General features: G+C 30.3%; 1 protein-coding gene across 12 annotated transcripts; it reads right to left on the reverse strand.

The window, feature by feature from the left end:
• Positions 1-1020: 1020 nt before the first annotated feature.
• LOC118512793 (troponin I) lies at positions 1021-20861 on the reverse strand. 12 transcript variants are annotated; one of them, XM_036057725.1, is made up of 7 exons: positions 20643-20861; positions 18096-18261; positions 17830-17953; positions 9355-9455; positions 4126-4169; positions 3916-4057; positions 1021-1224 (listed from the first exon to the last, which is right to left on the reverse strand). In XM_036057725.1, exons 2-7 carry the CDS (start codon positions 18237-18239, stop codon positions 1147-1149), a joined length of 633 nt encoding a protein of 210 aa, XP_035913618.1. In that variant the 5' UTR covers positions 18240-18261; positions 20643-20861; the 3' UTR covers positions 1021-1146. The 12 variants fall into 12 exon arrangements, with proteins under 12 accessions (XP_035913618.1, XP_035913610.1, XP_035913629.1 ...); XM_036057717.1 differs by having other exon boundaries at positions 18096-18264; XM_036057736.1 differs by lacking the exon at positions 9355-9455 and adding an exon at positions 16066-16166 and having other exon boundaries at positions 18096-18264; positions 20643-20843.
• Positions 20862-22415: the final 1554 nt, after the last annotated feature.

Here is a 22415-nt window from a genome sequence, read left to right on the forward strand (position 1 = left end):
TTAGCACTAAGGTTAGCGCCATGCGGTTCGCTACTACTACTAGCTTGATTATTGCTAGACTTGTTCTCTAATGAGAGAATTTTTTGAGATTGCTGCTCGTGAGAGACAGCGAGAGTTTGCACAAGCTGCTTAAGCTGCTCAAGTTGCACTTGTATTTGTTCCATATTATCTGCTAAGGATAAATTCTCGATAGGAATAACTACGTTTGTGGGTATGTGCGAGAGGCTACCGGAATCGTTCGATATGGAATCGGAATCCGAAGAAAAAGCCTCAGCCGTTGGATCTCTCCACATAAAAATGTGTCGGTTAAAAACGTCTCTCTAAGAACGCGTTTTTAATACACTCAAATTAAAGAAATCGAATAGCTCTATTCAATAGTTACTATTCGAAGCACGGTAGCAAAAGTTTTTTTTTCTCTGTCACTCGGACAAACAAAAGATATTAAAAACTAAAAGTTTGCTTACCTGTGCGTTAGTGTTGAAGAACACGTGAGGATCCTAACCTCAATCCGACACTGGATGATGAAAGAGGGAAGAGGATGGTCCTTTCGATGAAAAGAAAACGGCGTTGCCACAAATCGTCCGCACTTTTGGAATCGCACGGAGATGAATATGAAGCCCTATCTGGTAGTAGCTACAAATCCGGACAAACTACGTGAGCTTTTTGTCACTCACTAGCACTGTTCTTTTTTCTAATCACCTAATACCGGCTGCGCCAATTACAAGTCGTGTTTCTAGTTCCCTGTCTTTATTCGTTCGTGGTCGGACTAAGAATGATGGCCCGTCGAGGAGCCTGTCTGTGTGTAGCCGACTGACGATGCACAGATGTCATTTGGCTAAGGTTTTCTAAATAAGGTGTGATGAAATATTATAATGAAATATAATATTCATCACCTATCTATTATTCTATTCTACAAAAACAAAAATCACGAATCACAGGACAGAATACCAACAATAAGGAAACTTAACGGATAGTCATCAATAAAACACTTACACTATAACTCCTTTTTTAAAGGGCCGGTAGCATTGGATAGAACATAGGATAGATTTTTTATTGTCAGGGTTAAATAAAAAATAGCATCAATGCGTGTGTTGTTACATTTGCCGCTGTATCTTTAAAGAAAAGATAAGGGCTGTCGAACAGAATTTAAGACTCGGCTTCAACAGCTTCTGCTGCTTCTTCTTTCACCTTGCTGTCTCCCTTCTTGGACCAGTCCGGTTTCTTCTGCTCATTATAAGTGTGGTTTCGTGTGCCAGATGATTTATAATACCATTTTCAGGATGATGGTTTGGTATACGACGAAACGATACGACGATAAATATGTTGAAGGGTTGGAAAAGAAAATAAGAAATAAAACAAATTAGTACATTAATAACCAATTTAAAGCCCCGTTTATATGATACTATGATGCCCCCCCCAAATACCCGTTAATATGATACTATGATAATTTCGTAATATATTTCTGATTTTCACTTCAATTTAATGATTTTGAGTTTGGTTGTTCTTTGAAATTTGTCTACAATGATTGAAACAATTTAGAGACACTCGTGCCTGAAACATTGAATTATCTTATGAAATGATCTTGATCTTGAGTTTTAATTACCTTTCATATATAACCAAATATATATTTATATATACAGCTATGATCAAGTTTGGTTTTTGAAACTTTAATGAAAAATGTGGAGAAAGTATCTTAAAATTGGATGAATCATGATATCGATTCTGATTATCTTTTTTTTTTCATTCTCATGAGAATGTGATCACGTCCTATTATACAATTATGTTACACTTTTCATCAAATTTTAAATCCATTTTAACATTTCATACAGCCTCATATTGCTGTTAAAAATATCTTTTCTAAAAAATGCTTTTCGAGTAAACCCAACATAGATATAAAAATGTAAAATGATAGTGTTGATTTTGCAATTTGTCGCATGGTAAAATCTATTTAAAGTTTCCAAAGAAATAATTTGAAATCGCAAATAGTTTAACCATTGGTCTTATTATATTAATATAACATAACATATAATTTAAATACTACGAATTTCGATGGTACGTGAAGCGTACTAGAATATTCAATAAAATATATTAAATGGTAATCCTAGGGGCAGTCCGTTTGTAGCCTGTTTTCGCACTCCAGGATCAGGGATCGAATCCTGTTCGGAACACCTCCTTGTACACAGGACAGACTCTCCAGCTACGTCAAGGAAAATCACTTCACGATATCAAAATAAAAAAGCAAATCAAGGAAAACCAGAAATTACAGGCCGAGATCTTTCGAAGTTGTAGTTTCAAAGAAGGAGGATTCTGAGTGTAGATGAACTGCAGTTTATTTTGTTGTGGCACAGTTTGATAGCAACAAATAATACTCAACTAAACTTGATTATTTTAATGTACAAGTTAAAAAGTATAAAATTTGGTAAATTATTTAAGCATAACGTATTAAGAGCCCAATTAAACATGTGTGAAATTTTCAAGTTATTGCCAAAGTTATTTTAGGAAGTGATATATATATATATATATATATATATATATATATATATATATATATATATATATATATATATATATATATATATATATATATATCTATATATATATATATATATATATATATATATATATATATGAACATGTATATATCATGAGAGACATATGTATATATCATGAGAGTGAATATATGTATGACATGATATTTCTGTAGCCTGCAAGTTTTTTTTTATTTTCCAAAATAATATCAGATAACAGATGATGACTTCATTCTATGTAGTTGGTTCATCATGATGTCAGCTACATCTACTTCTTCTGCCAGTCGGCTTTCTCCGATTTCTTTGCCTGTTAAAGGTAGGTAGAAATCGGATTATCAATGTACAGTTGATATTTGCATTTACTTTCAACCAAAAACCAAAATCTATGGTTGATAAGGACCTTAAAAAAGGATTCAAAAATCAAGTGCGACTTTAAAAAAATGCTTTTTTATGATGCCAAAAGAATTCGAAAAAAATAATTTGTCCTTGAATGATATGGTGCTCGTTTCTTTATTTGTGTATCGGTAATATACAGCATTCAAAAAACTTTACAGCTTTTATGTGTCTTGAACGGCGTAACCGTATAAATTATTCCTACTAAGTTCATCAATTAAAACCCTTTTTAAAATTATAGTAAGGTTTTTCTTATTAAACATGTTACTTTGGGAAAGCTTTGCTGAATTACAATTTGAACTATTTCCTTTTTTTATTTGATAAGGGAGGTCGTAAAGCTAAAAAAACGTTTATTCTCTTTCTTTTATTTTTTCCAGTTTTAAAAGGAATGGTGTTTTTACGTTTTAAAAAGTTTTAAAAGTTATTTTGACCCACTGTGATCCATAGTTAAATGAAAAACATTGTGAAAGGAATATATAACATATTTGAACGTTACAATAGCAATCAACAAAAAACAAATTGGTATCGGTACTGATTCACTCACAATTGAAAAGCTTCCAATATTTATATTAATCAACAATCGTTATATGTAGAGTTTAAGTATCTAATACTGCAAGGCATAAGATAAAAAATATTTAAAATATGTATTTTTTTATTCATAAGGATCGGCCTGGCCATATTGCTAAAATATGTATTTTAAATAAATACCAAAAAACGTTTTTAATATCAAGACAGCCGAGAAAGTATCTTGACCCAGATTATAAAAAAATAGCTTTTCTCGTTGTCTAATCGTAAAACGCGGACTGTATCTCTTTCTTGGTTTGAAGACCATTCTGAAGGATTTTAAATAGAAAATCCTTCATAAGCAATTAAATTACCTTAAAAATTTTACAAAAATTAAAACAGTAGTTGTCGCAACCATTACAAAAAAGTGTTTTTTTTTCTAAAATATAGGTCCTTAAAAATTGATTAAAATTTTGTATATGCAACGTACCTCTTTGTCTTCCTCCTCCAAAGTGAATTCCTTCTTCTTGACAACCTTGAGTTGGTTACGGAAGTTGAATTCAGCAGCCTTCTTCTGGAGCTTAGCGAATTTGTTCTCGTATTTCGAAACCTTTTTCAGAGTGGGCTTAACGCTGTTGATTAAAAAAAAATAAATTAAAACTTCAAGAGTAATTGATGTGATCATAATGATTATACTTACAACTTGCCACGCAGGTCGTTAACCTGGGCATTCAGATCGGAAATCTATAGGTTATTCCCGCAAAAAAGGAATGTAATGTGAAAAGAATAAAAAAACCTAGCATTAGCAATTTGCACTAGTGATTATTTAAGTACAGCAATGATGTTTAGCAGAAAAGAAAGCAATGTGTGATTTGAAAAATGATATAAAGCGCTAATTTATGCATATAGCCATAAATGTTTGTATTAGTTAATAAGGCTTGTTGTTAGTTATTTATCGTATTCACAAAAGCAAGATGATACTTTATAGCCAACAAATCAAAAGAAAAAGAAAATTATTTCAAAACACTACAGAAAAAGCCCACTGTCATATAAACCAGAGAACAGTATTCGATTGTACTGCAATGCATTGCAAAGCGAAATGTTATCGGTAGTAGATATAACCATACGTTTTCAATGGGCAGTCAATAGATTTTTGCAAACATGTTTTTCTACGTTCATGTTAAGCCAGTACTTCGTGGACTGCAGCGTTGATTAATTTCTTTTTGCCAACTCGTTTACTTTACAAGTATTACACGGACTTTGCAATTTTATGTTCATTACATTTCATTTTTAATTATTTACGTTTTTGATTTTTCGATAGTTTTGTTAAGGTTCTAAGTATTTTGATCAAGTAAAATTTCTATCGTCACAAAGTAAAGACATACAGATTGCTAAACGTCCTCACGCATTTGATTTGAAATAATCTCAGATACATGTTCTTCTTGTAAACATACATCATTAGTTGAACAATTAGCATTTAGCAAATTTATTATCTTGCATTTGAAGTTTTTAACAAATTAAAATCACCAAGCTATGGCTAAAAATGAGTTATGATATTTGCATAAACAAGTAGTAAAGCTTATGAGTTAATTATATGCATTGAATAGTTACAATTATAGCAAAAAGGTTCAATAGGTCTAATAAAGCAAAAACGGCATAACTAAAGTAAACCGATTTTTTCGTCATTATACAAATACAAAATAGCATAATTTCATGTGCTCGACATATTCCATAACAGCAACAAACTCTAGAGTTACTTTTAAAACGTGTACAATAGCTGAAATTCAATGTGATTTTATGTATGAGTTCGGTGACTCGTGATTATAAATTGCGCCTGATGACCAACTCGAGAACAATATAACCAATGCCAAGAAAAAAATACAAAAAATACAATAACCCGATCCTGCTCATGATATTTCCATATTTTTGAGGCATTTTTTCTTTATCCTAAAATTTCTATTTTCAACTCGCCATTTTCTTCATTCTTTTCTGAGCGATGCTTCAATTGTTTGTAATGGATTGGTATTGTGCTTATAAACATAAAATTTGAAGTTGAAGAAGAAAAAAACATAAAATTTTAAAAGCTTATTCATTTGCTTCCGTGGTATTACAAATTCAATTGGATGAATATGTGTTGTGTAATATGTTAATTTAATACAAAAAGATGAAATTTCTCGGATTAAATGTATATTTGTTAGTATAATAATGATTCTATTTTTCTAAGTAATCTAACTTTACATTTATTTCTATGATATTTTTATGTTTTAAATTGCCTTCTCAAAACATTGTACGTAACAAAAAAAAATTCTTGTAAAACATGATTCATGAATAACAAACTTTTTTAAATTGTCCAAATTTCAAAAGATTGAGCAATATATTAAATATAATAAATCGAAAGATTATGCTTAACAACATGTTCTGAGTTTCGCAAGGTACGAGAACATTTTATAATGTATCAGAGCTTTTTTATAATATGCATTCCTTATTTTTATGATCTTAGTTTTCATATATATATAATGTTCCTGATGAGATAATTTTCTTGATTGATGAATAAAAGTAAGTTTCTTGCACTATACTTTAATAAGTATCATGTAAATAAGTTCTCATTTTTATATGCACAGGTTTGAGTTATGTTCACATTAAATGTTTTTATTCAATGTGACCTGCTTGGCCGTATTGCATATTTCAAACAATGCAGATTTTAAAAAAAAGCCACGCGGATCAATTTTTAATTTTATAAGATTTAATTAAACAATAAATGCTTCAAACCAATTGAAAAAAATGTTAATAATGAAGGACGGCCTGGCCGTAATGCTAAATTGCAAAACTTTAAAATTTATAATTATTTATTATTTAAATGAAGTAAAGAAATATCTCCCACTCAAAATGGATATTGATTTCTTCTATGTTTTTATTTATTGTAGTTGGTACATATGAATTAGATTGTGTTGTGGCCATCAACCAGGAGGAAATGCCTTGGTTATTTTGTTATTAGTGTTCGTGAATGTACAAGACAGCCTTCACATGTGGTGATGATAATAAGGCACCAAACCATAACATTAAGAATATGAATAAATAAAAATCATACATCATATCTTAATGTATTATATTGTACAACATATAAATATATATATATATAAATATATATATATATATATATATATATATATATATATATATATATATATATATATATATATATATATATATATATATATATATATATATATATATATATACATATATCCAATTCTATAATATCATTGTTGAATAGAATGGTCAATAACTTATATCAATGTGTTGAATTTATGTTCGAATTATACAATCTCTTTTTGAACGGACAATACTTTTTGACTCGGTTTTTTTTTTACTTTTGGTGTATGATGATCCTCTCAATCTGATGAATATATACAATTTAAAAAAAAAAAAACATTTTGTTATATAATTCGCAAATTGTTGAAACAAGGATAATTTGGGAGTTTTAAACTTTTTTTATTTTTAAAACTGCATGGTTGACAAGGTTTTAAGTATGTTTTTTTGATATTTTCAAATCACACTATGGAGGTTCAAAAACAAGTGCTTAGTGTTAAAAATTCAAAGCCAGCATCAAGTTGGTAAAATATTACGTTAAGTCATTAAGTTGATATGCTCAAATCAGCATTCAATCCAATTGTCAAAGGAGTAGTCAGCTGGTTCTCCAGCATATTTTGAATTTAATCGAACATGTTGTTATAAACCTATTACGGCTCTCGAAAAATAAATAATGTCTAACGAATGAGAAAATAAATCCAATGAAAATGCACGATCAGAATAGCACAAGAATTTGCGATAGAAAAATCTTCATCCAGTATTGTCTGTAAACAAATATTCATTTATAGATTATCAAGTTGCTGCTTGTTTTTCGTTTTTAATGATTCAATTGTTCTGCGTGATAGCACCGATCTCATATCCGGTGCCTTCTTCAGCAACTCAGAACTGAACTACAGAACTAATATCTCAGCTATAGACAACATGAATTACCAATAGCTAAAAATTACCACGTAACAACTATGACAAAAGTGATGAAGTCAAAAAAAAGAAAAAAAATAAACCATTTAGTTTTTGAATACAAATGAATGCTTCAATTTTACTAAATCTAAGCTTTAGTTTACAGGAAAAGGTTTTAATCTAAACCGGATTGAAATAAAAAATGAAGCAAGATTACATTAAAACAATTAAACCAAAAAATTTAAGTTGTATGAAATTTTAGCATCAATTTAGCGCAAGTGCATGTAAAGCGGGGTATAAGTCCTTTGAGTCATTTCATTAAACTTTGCTGAAGAAAATATTGAATAATGTACGTCAACATTTTAGTTTACATATATAAACTGTCTAATAAGGAATAACATTATAAGTTTTTTTTTTAATAAATGTAAAGCAGCATTAAGCCTGATATGTGTGACTGAGCTCACCCGGGATAAAGTGCCCTTTCACGGTTTGGAGAAGGAAATATCACCAAACCATCATGAATTGTATTAATATTTGTAATTTAGTTTTAAGCCATACGGCCAAGCCGTTCTTTATGAATAAAAAAAGACTGATATGTGGTCTATTTATAAATAAATAATCTCATAAATAAATTGTATTCAGTTAAGCAAAATTTAAAGGTATCACTCAAGGATTTACATATATTTTCCTTGTTACTGCTTTCTGCTACTGCTAGCTAATTGACTTCTAAACGAATCATTGTAACAAAACATTTTTTTTTGTCTCAACATTTTCCAGCCGAGCTTAAATGGCAAGTATGATTGCTAAAAAACGCTATTTTTAGCATTAGAAATCATAAACATTGGATTAGAATGCAATGCAACTATAAGAAAAAAAAATTATATATGATCAAAAATTAATCATCAAATCGACCAAACCTAGAATTAGTTGTGTGGGAGCATTGGATGCATGCAGGGACAATCTTTAAAAAAATGATATTTGAGCATTCCATAAAAAATGTTAATGATATCTTTAGAAAACAACACATTACAAAAACATTTCAAATGCTTTATATATCAATTCTCATAAATCAAAGTTGTGCAGGCTGTTGAATTGTGAAACAGAGGATTTTAGTAATATAAATTATAAAAATCAAAAACTCAAAAAATAAAATAATAAGTTGTAGTTAATGATCATTAGTCCAAAAACTAAAGAATTGTTTTCCTTTTTTGTTGTTGACCTGTTTATTAAAACAAGCATAGATGTATAAAATCTATTTCTATATCTATATGAGTAACTTGTAGTGTTATATGAGTGACATACTCAATTTATCTTTACTTGTGGCGCAAAACGAGTTTTGTTTAATAAATAAGCATATTTATAATTAAAGAATCACTGATGCAATCGTATAATTAAGAAACATTTGGAAATTAGAACTAAATGAAGTTATTTTTTATCAAATGTTTCGATGAAATGATAAACAAAATACAATAACTATTATTAGGTGCTAGAAAAAGTAACGAAGCAAACAAATATGTAGCATGATAAAATGAGTCTTCAAAAAGTAGAAAAAGTAATAAAAAAGAAATATAACGGATTTCAATAGATAATAAACAATTTTCTTTTATCAGTGCAGTGCTATCTAAATGAATTGAGAATGAAAAATATTAGAAAATGAATGTGAAATTATCCGTTTGTATACATACTACACTTGAATATGCTTATACATGGTATACATATATGTATAATATATTATTCTTGAAGTATATACATATAACATATATTATATATATATGTACATTTCAAAGTAAATATACATATAACACTGGTACTCAGGAGTGGTCGGGCATGGATTCATGGAATGGTAAAATGACTGGATTTATAAAAGGCATTCATGGATTTTAAGTGAATTGCTGGATTGGTTTTAAACTGTTTAAAAAAGGTTTTCGAATTCATTCAGTACCTCCCAATCTCTTTTCCGGACTTCATATTCCAAATCCCATTTTTGGCCTTCACACGTATACATACGGCTGTAATATTCTTTTACAATGTCTTTCAATTGGTCTGCAAATGGGAAAAGCGAGTTTTGATACTTAGATAAGGAATAGCTTCGATCAAAATAAATCTGCTAATAATTATGGGTATCTTATGCAACAATTAAAATCATACCACTATTTAGCGCTTGGTTTGAGTGAGTCAATCAATCAAAATGTTAAAACAGTTTTGCAGTATGACATGGATTTAGAAAAATAATCGTTTAACATGTATTATTCAAATAATAGAATGATCACTTAAAATATTACACTTTTAGACAAAAAAGGTTTCAACAGATAACACTTTCATAAGTTTATGCCGTCTTAAGTTTCAAGGTAATACAAAAAAGCAAGAATTTAGATAAAAAGTTTAAAGTGATAGTTGAGAACTAAAGTCATTATTTGACCGTTATCGACTGATATCACTTTCATAAGTTAAGTACGAAGGGATGCAATAATGCAAGAATTTAGACAAAAAGCTAAAGTGATACTTGAGAACTAAAGTCATTATTTGACTTAAATTAACATTGCTCAATATTATTTGAAATTAATATAACCTCCTGAACATAACATTAAAGAATATTTGTGTACATTAATATATTTTACTAGTTTATCTCTGAATGGTTTCAATATTTTTTTAAGCATTTAAAATATATTTTTTCAATATGTCTTACATGTTTAATGGCTACAACTGTCTAACGTAAAAATTTGATTGATTTAATAAATTAATGATACATACAAGTTAGGAACAGACACCATGTTTTTCAGGCTATAAAACAAGCGTCTGCAATTTTAAAACAATGAGTGACTTTGATATTTTAAAAAAATCTATGAAATTTATGTCTTATTGAAGTCATATCCTAAACCACAGATTGTTTTAAACATTGGGATACTTGTTTTATGATCTGAATAACACTGAAAATTTATAAATAATTCTACATGTTAATCATTCAGTTTGAAAAATAAAAATGCTACGGTTTTAGATGATAAATTTTACCCATTTACAGCTTATTTCGGGATAGAATTCATCAACATTTAATGTCAATTAAAATATTGTAATTGAGGAAATGCCTAGTTAATTTTGTTAATTGTTTTTTATGCGTGAATATAATTCACAGTCACCACATGCGGTGGTGACAATACGGCATCGGACCGTAATACTCAATAAATAAATAAAATAAAATATTGTAATTATTTATTTTGTACCTAAGAGTAAAAACTAGGTCAATTTAAGTAAACCTTCATCAATTTAATAATCAAGTTGACTTGGTTTATAGTTCTATTACGAAATAAAGGTTTTGTATTTTTTGTGTTTTTTTCTTTCTCGTTTTTCATTGGCAAAATAACTTTGAGAATTCCGTAAACGTGAGTTGTTTTGTCATCAGTTGATGCAGTTATAGAAAATGTGCTGTAGCACCGATTAAACTTCGTTAATGTGAATAGCTAGCGTTTGCTAAAGCAAACATAGCCATTTATATTAACAAGAAGCAAGAAAAAAAAGAAAAATTAAAAACTAAATTTTGGTCTTTAGATGAAATTTCATTGATTTTGCATGCGCTTAAATTTTCTTAGCCATGCTGACAACTTGGCATAACGATAAATACTAAAACATTTATTGTGTTTTTTTGTTTGAAGAAATCTTCAATAATAATTCATATTCAATACTAATTAAAAGAGTGAATTTAAGGTACATGTATCCATGTATGTTTGTGTGTCGGATGTTGGGATCATACAACAAAATTTGCATATTCCAATGATAGCTTTTGTCATCAATGTTGAATATTGATAATAATCGTAAAAATTAAGTGAGGTGTCAAAAACTTTAGTGAATACAACAATATCAAAAAGGCCACTCATTTTAACTCAAATATAATTACAATACCAAGAGATTTACCTCAAACTGTTTCAATTTTTCCATTCTTTCTAAATCAAATTTGTCACCTTCCAAACCAAATACCCTATTCCAATATTCCTTACAAATTGTTTGAAGCTCGGCTATGAAAAAGGATGAAATAGGCATGAGAAATCTTATTATTTTGGAAGGGATTTTAAATGTCAATAGCTTTTTAAACTCTTCATAATTGATCGTTTGCTTTAATTTATGTTATTGGGGTGTATGAGGACCGAAGCCATTTTACAAGTATTGTGACGTTTTGTGCTTTAAATGCTATAAGCTTGCATACTGAAAGGCAAAAATTATCCACTGACATTATCACTCGAATGGTTTTTTTAACTCTAAAGATTAGATCGAAATAGATACTCAAATATCGATTCTACTTGGTTATTTTTGGAGCTCCTTTATCAGGACCATTCATGTTACCTGTTCTAGAAATGCAAACAAAAAAATGAAGGAATATAAACTATGCAAGTAACTTACATCTCGTTTTGAATTTTACACAGTTAGCAAGCTTTAAGCTAAAAACTCGCTAAAGCACATTTATTCTTTCAAAAAAGACAATCTACCAAAAAAGGTGTGTCTATTGTCAAACACTTCAGAAGGAGTCTACCTTTTTGGTTAAACTGTGTTGCATTGGTTTGTATGCTACTGTAATGGTTGAATGTTTTTCGCTAGCTAACATATCAAACAAAGTCATATTATTCCCTATTGTTTGAAGATTATAAAATATCGTTTTTGAGTATATATATATATATATATATATATGTATATATATATATATATATATATATATATATATATATATATATATATATATATATATATATATATATATATATATATATATATATATATATATATATATATATATATATATATATATTTATATATAAATATATGTATATATGGTCCACCACATTTCTTGAAACTGAAATTGAAATTGATTGCGCAAACTAACTTAAGTTTTGGAATAATTTTAATTATTTTTTAATCGGTTGCTAATAACTAATTACCTGTGTAAAGAAATGTTTGGAAACCTGAAAAGGCCCTACAAAGGCTGCCTGGTTATTTGGTATAAGTATAATAATCAAATTACAGAAGGAGTTTGACTAAGGTATTCTTGCAAAACTCGGAGAGGAACCACTAACATTACTGATTCCTCTATCGTATCCTATGTAATGCTTACGATCCTTTCACGTATTATCAGCGCTGAAGTTCAATACAAGAAAACACATGGAAAAAGAGCTTTTAGATGGAGCCCTAACGGACATACGAAATAATGTAAGCGTATGCTACGTAAAATTCCACAGCGTGTAAACATTTGCGTCTCAAAGCTCGCAAAGCTAATCGCAGAAAGCAATTGTTAACAGCATTTTCTTATTCATTAAACAAATTTTTTGACCAATGAAGCTGTGTTTATTTTTAATTCACGTTCACTGCTCCATGTTCAAAAGAATCTACTCGTCAATCGTAATAACTTTGCAACCAGCCTAATACAGCACGACATTAAGAAATTAGTCGTTAGTGTAACGAATACCCATCAATAAAATGATAGAGATTGAATACTTAGAAAGAAGCCAACAAAGATACAATACAGTGACATTACAAAACCACAGTGACAAGCGGTTTATATTGTTAACGCATTCCAATTTGTATTTAACCTAACGTGGCGATGAAAATATATAAAAAGCGGCAGTATAGGCTTGACAAGAATACAATCTATAAGCTGAAGCCAAAGATTTGTTTTAAATTCATATTAATTGAAAACATGGTCAAGTTTAAATGCAATAAATTGCATTAAATATCCTTAAGATTATCTAAAACCTCCAATTCTTTAGGAGTTGATAAAACATAAATTTAATTATCATTGGTAAAAAAGAGCAATCGCCCTTAGGTGGTTTGTTTAATCTATCATTTGCTTTTTTAACTAAATACTTTAAAGCGAAAATTGCTCCAATCATTTTTACAAACCATGATTATCAAGCGATTGTGTTATAAAGAACACTTGGTAAAAAACACAATGTTTTCGGAACTTTCGCTTCTAGATAAGTGCTTATCAATCGTTTCAATGAGAACTTAGGGGTGGCTTCTAAAAGAAACCTACAATACCTGCAAGCCGTTAAAATTAGCCAACTATTTAATATGATTTCAAAGCGGTTTGCCAAAATCATGTTAGCAACCCTTGCGTCAAACCAAATATATGTATTTATACTATGACGATGTCAGTGGGTTGATTTAACTTCTTAGATTTGCTTGCCTCAAAATCCTTTCTAGCAACTTCATATTCATAATCAATTTTTTCGCCTTCCAGGGAACAAATTCTTGAATGATATTCTTTACATGTGTTCTTCAGACTGGCTATAATAGGAATTAAAAAAAATAAAGATTTTTTTTGTTTAAAACAATATCTTTACAATAAATTTTTGATAACTATTTCAAATAACTTGGAAATATGGATTTAGTACTTGAAGTATGGTTCTATGCAGTCTCATAGAATGGAATATTGTTACTCCAGTTTTCAGTTCAAACATTTTCGGAATAGTGTTTCATTCTTCTGTTTGATTTCTGTTTTTGTTCTGATTTTTGTTGTAGTATTTTTATATAAAGTTTTGTATTTTGTTATTTCCACTAAAATGATGCCTGAAAGCATATAAACATATTTTCAACACGATGCATGTATTCAATAGGAATGCTGCATAGCCTTTATGAAAAAAAAAAACAAGATGTACTCTGATGAGTTTGACATAAAACCACTCAAATATGCAAAAGTGTAAGATATAAGAAATTTTTTCAAAAAGCTTCGTACAAAGTTCCTGTATCTTATTCTTTTGACTTTTGACCAAGTTTGCAGCCAGATACACCAAAACAAGTCAAAAAGAAACAGCACAATAACGCTCTGGTTGTTATAAATATGAAAATATTGGTTCTTGCTTCTTCTTCTTGACGGAATCGATCACCAGGGTATCATTTGGAGGTGAGTGTAATAAGTGTGTGGTAAGAGAGTATACAGGGATTTTCATATAATGTTGTTCTATTACTTACGACTGAGTTAACTCCAATATTCAATTAAATTTAAAAAATAAAACAGGGGTTGGAAGCAGTTTGATAGTTTTGAGTATTTTCTCCTACACCTTTATGCTACAATAAGGATTAGGACGCAAATTATGAAAGTTGTTTGTTTCCTCTCGTTTGGTTTTACTGCATTTATTTTTTTTATTAGCAAAAAAATATTCAAAATTATGAGTAGTAGCTTTAAAGGTTTTTTCCCATATTAGTTATGTGATTTCGTCCGTCACTTTAAGGAGAGAATTTAAATATCTATTAATCAAGTATTATTGAATCCATGTAACCCTCTATTAAAAAATATTGTGTACATGTATCGAAATAGCTGTAAAGTGTAATGCTTCAAAAAAAAAAAAAAGATTGGTTCATAGGGCAGGGCATTTTGTATATCGTACTTGATTTTGATCTATAGCCATAATTTTGATGCTCCAACGCATTTAAACTGAAGTGATGATAAACTTTCAGTACACAAATTTTAAACTCAAAATATTTAATGCTGCTTGGAAGGGATTTTTAAAACTGATCATAGACTTGGAAAATTTATTCGTGTGTCGCAATATCTGATTACTTTCTACCGGGTTGTCGATTCATCAGAACAGCTATTTTGTAACCGAAACTGATATTTTTCGATTGAACTGTTTTCCAACGGATGCGAGATCAAACAAAAAGACACGACCAGATTCGGTGTGTAGAAACACACACTAAGACATTAAAATATATTATATAGATCCTTGTAAGCCCTGTATTAATATTTGTTTTTGATTTTCTGAAGGCATGTAGAAAAGTATGGACTTTGTGTGTTCTGAAGGTATGTGAATCAAAAATTTGAATATGCTTAAATTAATTTCTTAGTTACTGATTGAAACTAGATCCGTCAGAAGCTCACAGAACAATACAAAACATACGTAAATAAGAGATAATCCAAGTAGAAAGAAATAAAACAAAACGTTATTTAAGGAAGGAGAAAGATTAAGAACGTTACATGTTTGGAAATAAATTATAAAATAAATTGATACAAACTAAAAGTATTATTTGGATAAAAAATGTTTATAATAATTTCATATACAATGTATCAATTACGAGTAACCAATTGAAAATCAACTTGATGTTAACGGTTTAGCCATACTTTTGTAAAAGATAAGTATTGAATGAACATCAGGCAAAATTATTATTTTTAAGCTACATTGCTATATTATGGATTCTTGTATTTATTCGAAGAAGAAAGAAATATAACATTTCTTTTGATTATTATTCGGTCATTTTGGCTGAATGAAAATATTATTTAAAACATGTATATTGAACAAACGTCAAAACAAAAGTCAAAAGCTGATAGCAGACACAAAAAATAGATTAATATGCTGGTGAATAAATACAAATACATAAAAGGTCAAATACATTCACTAATGATAATAGGAACATGAACATAAAGTATAAAATTCTCGTAATATTAAAAGAGAACACAGTTTTAAATAGGAACAAACAATGCAGCGTAGATCAGGAAATATAATTTAAGAAAGGAAGGTAAAGAACGCACAGTTAGGAAAAGATAATGCAAAGAAGATATAATCGAACATTACGAGTATTCGACCTTTGCAGAAAGTAGAGCACAGAGAAAAGTAGCGAACAGTGCTTCTTTTAAGTATGTATATAGCTGAAATAAACACTTTCTGTGCTTATGTACCTCCATATCTTTCCTTTTAACAACATATTCAAGATCATACTTCTCCTCCTCCAGGGAATTAATACGTTGATGATAGTCACGAAGAATCTTTCTCGCTTGATCTGGCATTAAAAGCGGATTGAGACGAAATTCAAGTGATAAACCGTAAAATTCGTATAGCAAAGAAATAAATGTTAACTTTAATTTGTTACGTGTGGATTTAAACGATTCTAAATTAAAAAAAAAGGAACACATTCATACCAATGTGTTCTATAAAATAGCAGGGTCAAATATATTTTTCGAGAATAATGTAGATTTGGACTTTTTGTTATAAAATTGTGGAATACTATAAAAAATTGAGACTACCAGTATCTTTCTCGTTCAAAATAAGTATAACTTGCATTGTGTTTTCCATTTCCATCTCTCTCTCTCTCTCTCTCCCTCTCTCTCTCTGTCTCTTTCTCTCTTTTTCTCTTTCTATACATATTATTTCATATTTCCATTTTACAAACATAAAAAAATGTTTGAATGTGTTAATCAAATTAAGATATTACATCAATACCATCAATAATATTTTTTTACGACCATGAATTTTGTATGTAGCCGTTTAATGTATGAATCAAGTTTACATAATCTAAGACAAAAGAATAAATATGTACGTGATAAAAAATAAGTTTATTTTTAAGCAGGAACTATGGTAAAATATTTAAGATCCTTCCAAGAATTTATAAAAAATGTTTTGAAATTTTTAAACACCGGAGTCTTGTGGGAATCATTGAAGTACACCACGCATCGATGAATGAGTTATTGTTTGGCTACTTCCGTTTATGAATTCCACCCATTTTGTATTTATTATTTTAAATTGTTCATTATTTTTTAATTTGTATATTTCAATCGAATTTAACAAGGGTTTTTTTCATTTAAGGCCTCGAAAGATACCGTCGAAAAATACCATTTAATTTTAGGTGTTCGTTTGATTAGTTTTTCATTGAATAATGTGCAATTGGTTTCAATTAAATTAATGCAATCATTTCATGAGATGGATGACACGGTTTTTGAGCCTTTAAATTAAAATTAAATAATGCTGGTGCCATTTTTTGTAGAAATTTTGTAATACTTCTTTTGCAATTAGATTCCAGTATTTATTTTTCACTGATTTAAATAAAAAAAGTGTTTGTTTAAAAAAAAGTAAGTAAAATAAAAGAGACACTTAGCACAAGAGATGGCCTTCAACAGAGGATAAATGTTACGGAAAGGACTTAAGAGAATATAAGTGTTTTATTTCTGTATGATTTATTGTATAGCAACGTTTTCTAGAAATAACTTTCATTAACAATATTCTAAAAGAATAACCATGCGTTACTATTTCAGTTGCAGTTTTAAATCTTTACCCTTTTTTAATTCTTTTCAACGATATTTTATGTCGATCGTATGATCTTTTTTTTAAGTAGCATCTGATCTGCTTATATTCATGACTGAACTTTGATAACGAGATGAAACGTGAATAGTGTTTCCTTTATCAATTACACATACATTAAATTATTCAATTCACATATGATGGGTAGAGATATCAATAATGAGAAACATAATACTCAAAACTATTTTATAGTTTGTTCAATGCGTAAAATAATGCTAAAAGAATGTATGGTTTTAACAATCATGAAACTACATTAATCATGCCGTAAAATTAACTACTTGAGTATAGATTTCGTAAATCTTGACAGTTTGTCAAATTCGACTGAAGGATTAATTTGTTTAGAAAAAAATTAAGCAAGTTTTTGTTACCTTCGTTAGCCTCCTCGATGTTTTTAGGCTTGCCACATCGTTCCTCAATAATGCGTCGACGTTCAGCTGCCTTGCGCTCCTGTTCTTTCTTTAATTCCTCAGCAGCTTTTTTGCGCAGAAGTAGCTGTAATATGAAGTATTGATATTAAATGAATCAGCTCGATGCTGTCCCAAGGAAATTTTGGAACTGATATGGGAATCAATTATTTTTGTATAATTACCCTTAGTTTATTCTTATGCTAAATTAATTATTTTGGTAAACTTACCCTGAGCTTCTTCTTACGTTCCGGAGTCATGAAACCCTTCTTGGCCTTTTTGGCCTTGGAGGCTTCCTCCATGCGCTTGCGCACTTCGGCACGCTTGCGCTCGATTTCCGCCTGTTTCGCCTTCTTTGCTTCATCGTCAGCCATGTTGATTTAGTTTGAAACTTTACTGCTGGCAAAAAAATAAAAATTGGTTTTTTCACTTCTTAATTATCGTTCTCAAACATAAAATAAATGTATAAATGTGTTAGCGATATGTTTTGCCTTTAATACTTTTTGAAAAATGGTATGTTTAAAATAAAGTTTACGAGACAGAAAATTTCCTTAATTTGAATATTTATATAATAAAGTTGAAGAATGGGGCCGGACCTGTGGTACAGGCGACAGCGGCACCAGACTTCACACTGGAACGGGGTTCAAATCACATTCAGACCGTCCCCCTGTACTGAGGACTGAGTATCCAACTATTTGGTGCCAATAAGTATAGTAATTTAGAAATTTGATGCATTGCTGAAAAGTCGTAAAGCCAACAGAATAAATGAAGAAGTAGCAGAGTAGCTAAACGCCAATACAGACGCTAACAAAGTGCTACAAATGGAGATATCGATCATTATGCGTCTGAAACATTGTATCATCAGATAAACAAATGGAGATATGTTGTACAAGAAAAGGATGCAAAAAGATAAATGGATAAATGGAATAAATGGTTTATGGAGATGAAAACTGTAAAAAATTAAAAACTGATGGTTGCATAATCAAACCAACGTGCACGACGAATAACGTACAGGCGAAAAAAATGAATATGCAAAACTTCAGATTCTTTCCAACAAAATGTAAATATTACTTTACGTAAAAAAATATGAATCGAACAAAATAAATACGTAGGCTTATTTCAAGCACAACAATAGAACCTCGGCCATTAACTAACTTTTCAGGACGAAAGCTTTTTGATGCATGCGTGCATTCGAAGTTACATAGCTCAAAACTAAAACACTGCTTTTGAACATGATGTCAACTATTAACAAATTCATATAAGAAATATTATCCTTATTAGAAGATTGCTGGGTGTGAATTGGTGCACCGTAATTTTTCGTTCATCGTTCTTATGGTGGTAAAAGCTTGAAATACAGAACATTTTAAGGAAGAACGATTTTTCGAGGAAGAAGACTTTCTTGTTTTTATGATTGGTGTTCTATATCTACACTTGCCGTTATTTGGTGCAAGATTCTTGATTCTTACAATATTGCTATTTTTATCTTGACGATGAAGATTGCGCAACTTCGCGCATTAGTATTTTATTGAATTGACCTTTTTCTTGCGATTAAAAATTAAAAGTGGCTTAGCGTAAACACCGGCACACCATTTCTCTTAATAAATTTTGTTCCCTAAATTGTTTCATTTTTGGATTTTCAAAGTAACGCGCATGCGAAAATACTCAAGCCTTTTATTCAGTTGGTTTCTAGTTTTCACATCTAAAATTAGATCGTACCACACAGTGACCCAAAAAGACGCATCTCATGTCTATTTTTAAACTTTTTATCGGCTACACACTGAAAAAGTTGAAGCACAGGTGGTGGTAGATGATTGTAACAGTATTATGCTACCACTTTTTCAAGAATGTGAAATGCTGACACATTATTATAGTTTGTTTGAAAATGTAAAATCTTATGGGTAGAACATGTTTGAAACTTTTGATTATTCAATTGAATCTCTGATTTATAATCTATGTAAATTTTTCGGAGAATGTGGTAGCGACGCCGAACTTCACATGTCAAGTCTGAATATCGAATCCTATCCAGAACATCCTCCCGTATTGAGCTGACTTCCTTTATAGCTATGGGCTAATTTAAAGTCAAGTAAGCCAAACATGCCAATATGAGACCCTTCAAGATCGTGGTGTAAGAAAATAATGAAAAGTTATTTATGTTATGTAGGATACAGGTTGACATTTTTGCATGGTTTTGCTTAACCCTTGTATGTAAATTGTAAAGGAGTACATTTCAAATATACATAACTTAAGTTAAGCTAAGTGTTAAAAAAAATTTAACGTTCGTGGAAAATTAACCCGGTATTCCTTTTATACCCATTTATTTCTAAGACACGATCAAAAATTATTTTTAATTCTGTTTCACTGACAATCGTTGAACAAACACTGAACTTATAAATAATATCCTTTCAGCTTGCGATAAACAAAATACTCTATAGTATATCTCTGACGTTACTGAACAACATTGCCATTTGCACAATAATAAAATCACTAATTTTTCTGACATAGACGAAAGATGGTTGAACGATGATAGCGCTGGAATTACACAGCTTCAGGCTTGTTTCCAAGTCCAAGCATAAGGCGTACGGTTTATCATTGAAGACACTGATTTTAAATTTGACAATCTTATAAATTGGTGGTACGCTTGAAAAATTGAACACTAGTACGAAGAACACAAAACAGCACGGTAGAAACCAGGTTTGATAGAAGTATTTTGTTGGCTCGAAAACAGAAGTATTCAAACGAAAACAGAAGAATTCGCGTAGCACTCGCCATCAACTTACCTCAAATTCAGATAAAACTCAAAATGGATGAACCGAAAATTGGCCAAACTGCACACTATTGATGGCAAGGCAGCTATTCAGTACTAGGAAACAGTACTGCTCGATCCGAAGCGATGTGACTGACTGGCCCAACGTTTTGTGAAAACCTCACGTTCCTTGACTCCGAAAAGAGGATTCTAGTTTTTATTTAGTGGTGGGGACTGTCGGAAAATTTTCAACCTTTTGGCGTCATGCCGTGTTATTGCGCCTGTCTTTACAGTTCGGAACAGACGCAGCAACTCTGCACATTCATTTACGCATGCGCTTCATATAACGTAAGTGTATTTGATCGCGCTGTGACTGTGAAGAGAATCCAAATTTAGAGAACGAATGTGGCAGCAACAGGAAGCAAAAAACACAGATTCCAAACATAATCTTTTGCTAGGTGAATTGACACACATCATGCGCTGCTTGAAAGCAAGTCGTGTGCAAGATGTTTTCACTGCTGTCTCAAACACGCTAGAGATAAAAATAACTTTTGCTTAAGAAAACGATGAACACAGCAAATTAAGCGCCTGATGAAAGAACCTTCAAAGATAGTTTCTTCGAAATGTTTCACATTTTATTTTTATACGATATTCGCCCCGTTTGGGGCTGATGATGAATCAAGTGTGCTAACAGAACACAACATTCTAAATCGAAGAGCGTTTCATAAAAATTATAAGTAGTAGTAGTAGTTTTCTTTTTATTGTGGAAATTACAATGTAATATGTTTTGATATGATGTTATATCCTTAACTATGGGTGCGCCAAGTTCGCTCTTATCATTAAATCATAAATGTTGAGTCTTTGTTGTGTTATACTGTTCTTGAATAAATGGTCGCTAGTTGTTGACAATGTTGAAGGGAAAAATTTACAAATAAAAACACGATAAAAGACAAGTTGTAACTTTAACTAAAACAAAGGGCAAAACATAATACTACCTATCGCGTAATAACAAATAGGCAACAAAAAAATCTTTTAAAAACTAGAGAAAAAAACACCATACCATACTAATCCTGACTTACACTGTATAAACCTTTTCCTATGTATAAATAATCGAATTAGGTGTATTGCACTAATTGTAGCAAGATCGAATTTTCGCTTGAAACGCGCTTACTAATGTAATTCATTCATATCTGTACTATGTGTGCTTCTATCATAGAGATATTTGTGCGTATGAGAAGTGATCAAGTGCTGTACAACACGGCCAAATTAATTATTGTTTAAAGCATTTTTTAATTATTTGGAGCTTATTAATTTCTGTTTTGGCACAAATTTTAAAAATAGGCGCGGCGTACGTGAGTATGAAACAGGCTCTATGTAGGAGAAGTTTATTTATTGTGTTCAATTTGGACCTTCGGTTCATGAAAGGGTATAATGCTTTTAGCGTTTTGCCTGATTTATTGGTTATGTTTTCAATGTGGTTTTTAAATGTTAACGTTTTATCTAATGTCAAAGTATTTAACGGCATATTTCTATACAAAAGTGTTGAAAATAATGATTAGATTGTTTTGTGGAAGCCTGCGAGATCATGTGTATCGCGTAAAATATATAGATTCTGATTTTGAACCATCAGTTTTCTTTTTCCATTTCGTGCAGTATCTGCTGTATGTTTTAGTCCTCTTTTTAAGGATCTGATGATGCTTTTAGAATGTTTAGAGGATGAAGAAATAGGAAAATCATCTACATATAAATATTTCGCGCAGTGATGCATTGTTGGTATGTCATATGTGTAAATGTTAAACAGTAGAGG

The sequence above is a fragment of the Anopheles stephensi genome, chromosome X (assembly GCF_013141755.1).
Source record: "Anopheles stephensi strain Indian chromosome X, UCI_ANSTEP_V1.0, whole genome shotgun sequence".
In the NCBI taxonomy this organism is placed as follows: domain Eukaryota; kingdom Metazoa; phylum Arthropoda; class Insecta; order Diptera; family Culicidae; genus Anopheles; species Anopheles stephensi.

Excerpts from the sequence above, each read along its gene's own strand:
- LOC118512793 (XM_036057725.1), bottom strand. The coding sequence starts at position 18,239 with ATGGCTGACGATGAAGCAAAGAAGGCGAAACAGGCGGAAATCGAGCGC. Across the intron at positions 17,954-18,095 it reads AACGTAAGAAGAAGCTCAGG|CTACTTCTGCGCAAAAAAGC; the intron begins GTAAGTTTACCA and ends TTCATATTACAG. Across the intron at positions 4,058-4,125 it reads AACGACCTGCGTGGCAAGTT|CGTTAAGCCCACTCTGAAAA; the intron begins GTAAGTATAATC and ends TTTAATCAACAG.